The 10,987-nt window shown below is 34.0% G+C and overlaps 1 protein-coding gene across 4 annotated transcripts in view; it reads left to right on the top strand.

Annotated features, from left to right (window-relative positions):
* TRAPPC13 (trafficking protein particle complex subunit 13) overlaps positions 1-10,987 on the top strand; it is a 26,152-nt gene that overhangs the window by 11,949 nt on the left and 3,216 nt on the right. Inside the window, exons 7-12 of one of the 4 annotated variants that reach the window (XM_041414603.1) lie at positions 958-1,002; positions 3,442-3,459; positions 5,563-5,696; positions 6,819-7,017; positions 10,003-10,103; positions 10,759-10,909. In XM_041414603.1, the coding sequence (XP_041270537.1) occupies positions 958-1,002; positions 3,442-3,459; positions 5,563-5,696; positions 6,819-7,017; positions 10,003-10,103; positions 10,759-10,909 (648 nt within the window). The remainder of the gene's footprint in view (positions 1-957; positions 1,003-3,441; positions 3,460-5,562; positions 5,697-6,818; positions 7,018-10,002; positions 10,104-10,758; positions 10,910-10,987) is intronic. The other 3 variants (XM_041414604.1, XM_041414605.1, XM_041414606.1) reach the window with 3 other exon arrangements.

The following is a 10,987-nucleotide window of genomic DNA, read 5'->3' on the forward strand; positions in this document are numbered from 1 at the left end:
CTGAACAAACAAACAAAGATCTAAATTATTTTTTTTTTACTAGAGAAACATAGTTATGAATACTTGAAAGATTTGAACTTTATGCATTTTAAAATTATGAAATCTCTGTGAAGACAACTTTTTGATCTTGAATTCTTCAGTGCTAAAAAGTTTGTTGACAACTTGGAACATTAGAGGTCTCTCAGGATGCAGTGCATTTATATGTGAACAAAAAAGTTTCCTTTTTTAATGGGAAATAAGTGTCTTCAGAAACAGAATTTAAATTTGATTTTTTACAAGTATGATAGAAGATTATTTCTTTCAGTTACATCACTTTATATATGCTTTATATTTGAATGTGTGAACTGCAGTAGCTTTATACATAAAATTCAGGCATTAAGAACCAACACTTAATAATCATGAGATGAATATAATTTATTATTTTATGTATTATGATTTTCTGTAATTTCTTGAAACAGTTGCATTTTCAAGAAAGAAGTGAAGGCTAAGAAAGCTAAACAAATGGATAGTTCTCTGCTTCGTTTATGTTTAGAGAAGCCCTCAGTAACTTTTGTTACAAAATGCTTAAGGACTTGTAAAGGTTAGATAGTTCTTGCTCACAGTTGAAAGCAAATGAAGGACCCAGGATGGATATAGTGTTATTTTAAACACACAGACCTACTTAGAGCATTGGATTTGGGCAGTTTTGTAAGAGGCCAGTGCTTGGGTGGAGAATTACTTGTTTTCAGCATGAGGAGACTGCTTAGTAGGAAAGTAGTCAAGTGTCCATAAGTAAGAAGCAGCTAGGATATACTCTTGAGTTGATTCTGTCATATATTCTGTCACGGACCTGCTATGTATAAGATCAAAAAGAAAAATAACACCTTTTAGTAAGAGACGCTGGTACTTCAAAACAGTCTATGCTGAAGTTGTCTGAAAAACCAATTGTCAATCTGTCTTTTTTTCCATTTCATTCAGGTTCTTAAACCACTAGATGTGAAAACCAAATTCTACAATGCAGAGGTGAGAACGGTGAATATTCAGGTTTGTTTAGGCCTGCTGGGTTTGTTACTTAGATTAAATTCAAAGTGCTTTGTAAGTACACCTTTCTGAGAAAGTTGATCAGTTCTAATGGAAAAACAGTGGTAGATATATATTGTATCATTTAAAAATAGATAGGCTTTTGATGAAGGGCAAAAGAGATGTCAGGACATTAATGTAATTGACTAAAAATTTTGAATATATTCCAGTTTCTCATGGACTCAATTACTTTCAGTTATTGCTTGTATGTTTAGGCTAATAGAGTACTTACTGTAAGGGAGATTAATTGTTCATAAAGGAGATGACAATTTATCATAGTGGGGGAAATTTAAATTTAAATTACTTAAATTTAGATTTTCCCTATGTAACTATGACCCTTCAATTCAGTAATTTAAGTTTTAGGGCTGTGACAGTTACAAAGTGCTTCTAATTATATACATCTTGCATATTTATTTGAACATATGTACATGTCTACCTTTGTCTCTTTATGGGAAGAAATTGGTACATATCTTTAGGCCACAGGCTTCAAACCATACATTGACCAGGTGTGAGGTACCTGAGCAGGATTAGATATTATGCATAAGCATATAGCACTGGCTGAACTCTTTATAGAGCTGCTATTATCTGTAAGTGAGAATGTCTGGAAATTTCTTCTGCTGTGATTTAAGAAAAAATAATTCTAAGAAATGAGGTAATTCCTCTGGGAGGAAAATATATCTCTTATTTAGTGTGTGGATTATGTTATTGTGATGAAGCACCTCTTTAAGGTAATTCTGGGCAAACTTTTTACATAGATTAGTTTGGTTTTTTGTTTTTTGGTGTTTGTTTTGTTTTGGTTGGTGTGTTTTTTTTTTTTTTTGTGTGTGTGTGTTTTTTTTTTTTTTTTTTGTTTGTGTTTTTTTTTTTTTTTTTTTGTTTGTTTTGTTTGTTTGTTTTGTTTTGTTTTTTTGGGTTTTTTTCAGTTTTCATATTAGTTATACTGACCAGTCTTGATAAGGGTCTTACTTAACTCTCAATTAGCTACCAATTCTTTGTGGTAAAAATCTATGAGAAGCTTTGGTGTTTGAGCTGGTACATGTGGGTTTAGATTTTGGGGTTTTTTTGGTGCTTTTTCTTTTCCACTGTAGAGTTTTTAAGAGGCTCTTTGATACCTTTTGTTCTTCCTGTTCATGAATTTATGCAACTCCCATTACCATCTTACCCATTCAATTTATTGAAAAAAATTTTTTAAAAAATATTTTGGATATTAAATGAGCAATTTCCATTTGCCTAGCCAGCTGGTATAGTAGCACTCCTGTCTAATTTCTGAAAGTATATAAAGTGTTGCTATGTCTTGTGACCATGGAATTCAATTAACTTCTAAAAACCTAGAAATAAGTCTATGGTTAGCTGTTGTGTGTGATACTACATTGCTGTGAAAGCACCAAGAAATTCATCCTGACTATTATCCTTGAGAGCAAGGGAGAAAAAAATGGTACGTGTCAGTTATTAGTTAATTAAAGATCTCTAAAGGTTGACTAACCAGTTAAACTCTTATCATTAAGATTATGGATGTGATGCTCTCTGTTCATAATGTCTGTTACTAAAACTAATTTCTATTAATAGTCTAATGATAATCCATAATTATATTTTTTCTAAGACAAGGAATGATGCTGAACCTTAATCTCTTGCTTATTGCTTATACTGCAGTAACACCCAAATGCAGTTATCACTGAAATTTATGCATAGAATACATGCCTTGTTGCCCTAACCTGCTGCAATCCTGGGATTGAATTACTCTCACTGACTTTAATATGCCTTGAAAAAAGGCTCTGTAAAAGGTTCTGTTCCTGCAAGCATGCACAGGGAGGTAGACAACAAAGTTTGCAGCTGAAGTTGGGTTTTTGGATTGGTGGATATTCTAAAAAGTTTTTCTTGATATTGTGCCAAATTTTGTTACATCTTGCAGCATAGTAGCTTTGCTAGGACACATTACTACATTATTTTTGAGGCATTCATATATGAGGGTACTTAAAATTATATATAAGGTGACAAGGACTGTTTTTCCATTTCATGTACAAACCATTGCATGGATTGAAATTCAGGACAAACTTTAAACTTACTCAAAAACTAACTCTCTTTTTTTGAGTCAGTTTATTCTACCATATCTTGTCTGTGACTTGTGTGCCTTAAGCTCTACTTTGGATTGGTTCTGAAGCAAAGCTAGTAAATCATGTAACCATACTAGCTATAAGTTATTAGAAATATAGTTGTCATCTTTGTTTGCATCCATTTTTATTTGTTTCTGTCTTACTAATGCTATCTTGTTTAAATGGTGCAAAAAAATGCAGAAATGCATTTTGTTTGGAAGTTAGCCTCCTTTTTCTTTAACATTTAACCCTAATTTCTCTAATGTGTTCTTTTTTTTTATTTTCCCATTAGAGTGACCTCAGTTCTGTGGTAATTTTTATTTATTTTTTTATAAATATGTATGCTTTTTTAATTGCTTAACTGTCTCTGTGCTTGTTATTGACATTCTTTACAAACATAATGGAAAAGCAATGTTTGTTCTGTATATCATAAAGGGATGTGTTCTCATCTTTATATGTGCAGCTAATCATTAAATGGTTAGCTCTTTCTTTGATACCCATTGTTGAAACTAGAACTTGATATCTACAGATTCTTGTGGGGGTCCTCCAATAAAATACCTCAACAAAATTTTATTATTATTTGAAAAGAGAATTTATTTCCTTCTAAAATTTTTCTGGTTTTGACCCATGGAAATGTAGTACTGCAAAAAGCAGTACTGCTTTTGTAAACTGTGACAGAACTTTTCACATCTAGTTGGTGGAGACAGTGGGTTTGAGGAGAGAGCAGCAGTTGGATGTTCTTCCTTCCTTTGGCTAGTTGTAACTGCACTTCATAATTTTAACTGCATGTAACAGTTGATTGAGTTACTATGTTACTTCTGCAGTCTGATTTAAGGCCTGCCTTGTGCTAAGATAAACTGCATATTTTGACAACTTTTTTTTTTAAAAAAGGTAATACCAAACCAAATTAAGAATAACACAAAACTAACTTGCTTTTTCATTATGCTGCTTGTTTTTTCTTTTCCCTTTCAAATTAGCTTTTTTAAACTTCTGCCTATGGTTGCTGTTTTGAAAACTACTAAAATTTGGGTAAATGGAAACTTTGAGCAATGGATTTATGGGATATAAATGGTGTCAATTCAAGTGGCAGTCAGATGGTAGTAGTAATGATTACTGAGAGCCATGTTTCAGTCTGGGTTATTTCCAGTTCCTACAAGCACGTAGTGTCTCTGTAACCTGTTGGGGTTGCACAGTTTTTATTACTATATAGATGCTGCTTTGTATTTAATGTGTTTAAAGGCAATACAAAAAGTTACACAACCATTCTGTATTTCTCCTTCTAACACAATTTTTTGAGACTAAACATATTCTGGCAATTTTGTCCCGCTTTTATTTTGTAATTACAAGCAAGACTCCATTTGTATAAAGAGTCATTTATTTACACTGATCAAAAAGAAACTGTAAGTTTTGTTCCACCTTCCCCACAAAGTACTTTCTTAAAATTTATCATAACAAAATACTCAAACTGCTTCAATCTGAATCTGTAGAGTAGACTATTTCAGTTGGAAGGGACCCACAAGAATCACTTAATCCACTGGCCTGAATCAGTGACTGTTATAAATGCAAATTTGGCACTGGCACTTCTTTAATTGTGGTTTTCACTTCTCTCGGGACTCATATCTCTAATAGACTGAGTCTTCCACAATTATTCCATCCTGAGATTTCTAGGCATGGAAAGTGACTTTCATTGGTCTGCAATTGCACAAAAGAAGTGAGGCAAAAACTTCTCTAGTCCCATGGTTTTTCATCCTCTGAAGTCTATAGCTTTCATTTTTGTACTAGAATTGCTCCTTTGATACCATGTTGAGGCATTAGCTTCAGATGTTCTGAAGGTAGAGCACCAGTTAAATTGTTGGATGCATACTATATTCTTTGGCATGATGCAGCTGAGTGAGAGAAGGGGCTAGATTTTGCATTTTAGCTAGAATGCTAGTATTTAATAATAAAAGCTCAGAGCATGTACCTGAACTATTTTACTTCAGTTAAAGAAAAACACACACATTTACTTTCATTTTTTTATACAGCTTGATGCACTAGTGATCTGGCTTGGCATGTTCTTGTGCACTACAATTCCTTACAATTTATTCCATTTTTTAATAGTTTGGACAAAAACTTGAGTTGCTATTAAGCTGATGAAAGTCTTGAGAAGTGGTGATTTAATGCATTACAAATAATGCTATTAAAATAGCTAGAACACAGCAAAATTATCCCACATCCATTGTTTGGCAAGATATCTGTTGACTAACACTTTTGCTCCTGTTGTTACTGGGATTAAGGTTTTTTCTTGCATTAATTGATTTGATTTGCAGGCATGAACTAAACATGTGCGACTTTTTTTTAACAATAGGACTGCCTACTCTTCTTAATAACACTAATCATATTTTAATGAACTTGAACTCTTGATTTTTTTCAGACAGATGAAGTGTTTCTGGAAGCTCAAATTCAGAATATCACTACCTCTCCAATGTTTATGGAGAAGGTTTCTTTAGAGCCTTCTATGATGTACAATGTTGCAGAACTGAACACAGTTGACACAGCAGGGGAAAGGTATGTTTACATTCAGGACATTTGACTTTGAAATGCTTCGTATTAATATTTCAGGATATACAAGTATTAGTCAGTCATTTGTCATAATGGGAGGATTGTATGTCTTTGCTTGCATAAAAAGATCAAAATCCTCTTCTGTGTTCAACTGGAAAATTTGTTAGTTTTCTTTTTATAGCAACTATTCTTAAAAATCTATAATTCTACCTAATAGAGAAATATCCAGCCTAATTCTCAAATAATTTGTATACAATGATGACATGATAACATACTATTCTTTCAGTATTTCCTGTATAAAATTAAACCCAGATCTGGTTTTCACCTGACTTCTGTGTACATACTTAGCCTTACAGGACTCATCTGACTAATTCTTGCTTCCTGTCAGTAAACTGCTTACTGTTTTCACTTGTTCTAATCATGATATATCAAGACACCAGTCAAGGTGGATCAGTGGTACACCCTCATGGAGTCATAGAATTTAAGAATTTTTCACGATGAAATAAAATAATTTAGTTAAACACCTCATGCCATAATAACTGACTACAGTGGATGCAAAATCTTGTGAAGTTAACTTTGGCTGTTTGTGCTTTGCAGTTGCTTAGGTTTTTGGAGGTGATGGTTGAGTGCTTCAGCAGTAGGGGCTGAAGTGAAAATTCTGTCTTCTCCTTGCCTGTTGAAGGATTCACCTGCAGCATAATGAAACTTTATTTTACCAAGTGTTTGCATCCACTATAACGGTTTTTCTCCTGAACAGGAATCTTACTTTCATGACATTGAGATTTACTGTGCGGGAAAACAAAGAGCAGAAGAAAAATTACCAGCATTTTTGTTTAAATGATAAGATGCCAGATAATTAGTTATAATGTAGCAGAGAGAATTTCTATGTTATTTCTCTCTGAAATGCTGAGAAAAGCATGTTCTTTTATTTCTCCATGGTCTTTGGTGCTAACTAAATTCTAGAGGTCTTTTCTGTTGTGAAAACAAAAAATATTCTATGTGTTTTACCATTATCAAACGATGCATACACATACAATAAGACTTGTGGGGGATAGGGGAAAAAAAACTTGGGTTCTTAATCTTCAAAACAGCTGTTTAAATTAAGACCTAGTGGTTTTTTCCTTTCAGTGAGTCTACTTTTGGTGCAAGGACTTACTTACAACCTATGGATACACGTCAATACTTATACTGTCTAAAACCAAAGCAAGAATTTGCAGAGAAAGCTGGAGTAATAAAAGGTGTAACAGTGATTGGTAAATTAGACATTGTATGGAAAACTAATCTGGGTGAACGAGGAAGGCTGCAAACTAGCCAGCTCCAAAGAATGGTAAGTTTAACTTAGGTATTAATTTAACTTGGCATTCATTTTTAAGGAAACTCAATGAACAATTTTAATAATGACTTGGAAAAGTGCAAGCTGCTTACTTTCTGAGCCTTATTTTTTATTCACACTTTTCTGTATGTATTAGAGTTATTTCATATATTTCTTCAGTGAAGTGTGGATAAGTTAATGGAATGAGCACTTCAATTGTCAGAATCCAGTAACCAGTGTTGCAAAATACATTTGTTAGAGTAAAATTAACTGCTTGGATACTATTTAGCAACAAATGACAAAAGAACCTCTTTAAAAGTGCCAACTCTTGATATGAAAGTTGCTCCCAAGTCCATACAGACATTTTAGCTTGGAGTAACATTTTTTTATGCCTAATATTATTTATCTTTCATGTCCACAGTTTTTATTGAGTCTATCCTATTCTAGATGATTTATAAATTTTTCTTGAATTTTGAGTTGTAATTACTATCTTGCTTAAGTCAGCTCCACAGCCATCTAATGCCTAAACCTAGTCTGCATCTTCTCACTTAAGGATGGTGAGAGAGGGTAGTTAAAAAAAACTTTGACAGTTGAATCTCAGTCTAAGTTTGGGGAGCTTGTAATTGGGTCTCTGCCTCTGTCTTTGCCCCAGTCCCCAGCTGCTAGTACATTGAGCAGTTCTGTAGGCAAGTCACACTGACTTGGAACTAGGCAAGCAAACTTTGATCCTGGAAATTCACAAGAAAGTCACTAAATCACTGAAATGTATCTTGATTTTTAATTGAGGTGTTGAGTGTGTGCATAAACACGTGAAATTAGAAATTGCCCTTTTCCTAAACTTAGTTTCTCCTGTTACTTTGAAACTTGTTGCTTATTTTTAACAATAAATGGTTTAATTTTCAATTGACCTTTTCTCTCATTTATTTTCCCTCCCCAAATCAATATTGTCTCATTCTGCATCTCTTTTATTTGAACCTTTGAGAATTGCACATGAAGCACATACTTCAATACCCTAGGATTAGTTTTGGTTATGCATCTTTTTGTGCCTTGTGATTAAAGAAAAACACTTAACTATTTTGCGTACTTTGAGCAACATCTGTCTTTAGAAGAGCAGCAGGTAATTGGGTTTTTTTCCCTTCTGTGTTCTAGTGTAACTTCCTCTTTTCTCCCCTCATTTTTAAGTGCTATCAGATTATTTAATTTCTAGACTTCACTCTTAATAATTTTCCTCTTAATCCATTTGCTGGCACTATAATCATTGTTTCCCACCCAGGCCCAGAATTTTACCTCTGGTATTACGTATTTACTTAATACCAGAGGTAAAAATGTTTTTTGGAATGGGAGGAAAATTAAGGGAAATGACCTTGTTGCAGGTCAGATGAGAAATGCACCTTTGAAACAAGTATCCACATACCATAGATTGTATGTTTTGGTTGTTTTTTTGTTGGGATTTTTGGGAGTGTTTTTTTATTTGTTTGTTTGTTTCTTTGAATGTGGCTTGGTCTTGGAATTCACAAGTACAGTCTCTTTGGGAGACAATGAACAAGGCAGGTGTCCACAATATGCCAAAAGGTGCTCCACATGCTCACAGGTATTCAGTACATGACCATACTAGAACCAGTCCAAAGTTAAAGAACATCATTCTTGAGTAGCACAAGCAGGAAATTGTCTGGTTGATTCCATAATCTGAGCAGTAACCTCAGTTCTGGATAAAACCTAGTTACTCCTGTTATTGTTACTTCAAGGCCATCAGTTCTTGGTGGTATCTCATTTTTGAGTTCAACAGATATGGTGTGGTATAGATCTCATCTACTCTGATCCTGTTTTGATTTGGTCAGTTTATGCTAAGTTTATTCTCTAAAATACTGTTTTTATTGTAGGTTTGTGTTTGTTGGTTTTTTTTTTTCTTAATGTATCTCTGGTAGAAGAAGACCCTAATGTTAATGGAAAACTACCTGTTGTTTAGTATAATGTGTATAATGGTTCCAGTCAATTCCTCCATGTCATCTAATACAGCTGAATATATCTCCATTCTTCCAGTGCCAAATAATTACTTCTCTTTCATGCAAGGTTCCAAATGCATATTGCTTGACTAATCTAAGTTCCTATTTGTTTGACTTCCCTTTGCTTACTCTAACGTCCAGTTTAATATGCTTTCTAAAATGTCATCTGTCTTTAGTCCGTAGCAAACTTTACGTGACTAAAACCTGTTCCCTGCCTGTCAGTCACTGACTTTCCGGACCACTTTGGAAATATCTTTCAATCACACTGTAAATACAACTTTCACTACAACATCCTTTTATTAGTAGAATTGAAACATGTACAATAACTAAGCCTTGGAAGGCAGGACAAATTTTCCACCTATTTTTCCCTCATGATTTATCATTCATGGGGATTGAAAATCTAGACATGCTTTGTTATCTGCAGGTGACTATTTTGAATCAGCCCTGTTGGTACTAAGTTATTTACTATAGGTTTATTAGTAGACCATATGAGATGTGTTTGGGTTATGGATAATTGACAAGTGTTCGTATTGTGTGACTTTCTAACTGATGACAATTAATTATTTTGGCAGAGGCACAGAGGACCAACATGGCAGTTTCTCTTGTTTCTTAGGATGTGGAATAGTGGTGGGTTTAAGCAGGGAAATTTTACTGGTGGTGTCCACACAGATCTGTTATCTGCCTACCTTAGACTAAAGGCCTTAGAGTAAAGCTGATATTCTCAGGAACTGTATATGGCTATTCAAACTTTAAGGATTTAAGCTCTCCTGAAAATGTAATAATAAAGATCATCCTTATCTGATCAATTGTTAAACGTGTGAAGAAGATGTTCATCAGTTGGAGAGCTGCTGTGATTTCCATACTAATCAAAAGCACAGTCAATCTTGTTTCTTCAGATTTTTCTTATTCCATACTTCTTCCAGGAAATCAAAACTTTAGTAAAAACTTCAATTTCCCTGTCCAGCATCTGAGAATACACATTTTTGTTCCTTCCCAGGCTCCTGGTTATGGTGATGTAAGGCTATCATTGGAGACAATACCAGATACTGTAAATTTGGAAGAACCTTTTGACATTACATGTAAAATAACAAATTGCAGGTAACAATGTCATGTGATTCTCCTACTTTTTCCTGAGTGAGTGAGTTGTGGCTGGTTTTGTTTTATGTTTCAGTACTTCCTCCTGAAACTACTTAAACCTGGTCTTTATTATGATTTGCGGTGACACAAAACTACTTGAAACACAGAGACTAAAAAAAACTCCAAGGAAACAACTACAACTAAAAAACTTATAGAATGATCTGTTAATATGGTACTGAACTAGGAGATAGCCAAAATTCTGTAGAGAAATTCCATTAATCTGTCTGCAACATTATTTATGATTTTACCTCATACTTAAATCAGAACTCATTTTAGGGTTGCAAGACTGACATTTAAATAAAGTAATTCTAAATAGAAGTTGAACCCAGAGACTAAAGCATGTATCTGGCCTGCAGATGGTTCTCATCAAAAGCTTGTAGTCCATCCAAGTATTATGTTATCCAGTATTGCTAAGCCCATGACAGCATGCTGTGTCAAAGAGAGCTGTCTGCAGCCAAATTACTGTGCATCACAATAAATACTGCTTGCCACCTTATAAGTATTTATGAATCTGGGTTAATAGTTACCTGAATAATAATCAAGCTTTTAGATGTTTGCAGTCTTTGAATGCTTAAAAAAGCCCACAGGTTTATTCTTGTTTCTTGATTTCCTCTAGCAGTGAAAGGACTATGGATCTGGTTTTAGAAATGTGCAATACTAATTCCATCCACTGGTGTGGAGTTTCAGGAAGGCAACTTGGGAAGCTGCACCCAAGTTCGTCACTCCATCTTGCACTTACATTGTTGTCTTCAGTGCAGGGATTGCAGGTATGTTATTAGCACAGTTTTCTTGTAAAATAGCTGTTTTATAATATTAACAATTCTTTCTAATAACAACTCATAAAT

This window comes from Onychostruthus taczanowskii, unplaced genomic scaffold (genome assembly GCF_017590055.1).
Source record: "Onychostruthus taczanowskii isolate IOZ18803 unplaced genomic scaffold, ASM1759005v1 scaffold46, whole genome shotgun sequence".
Lineage (NCBI taxonomy): Eukaryota > Metazoa > Chordata > Aves > Passeriformes > Passeridae > Onychostruthus > Onychostruthus taczanowskii.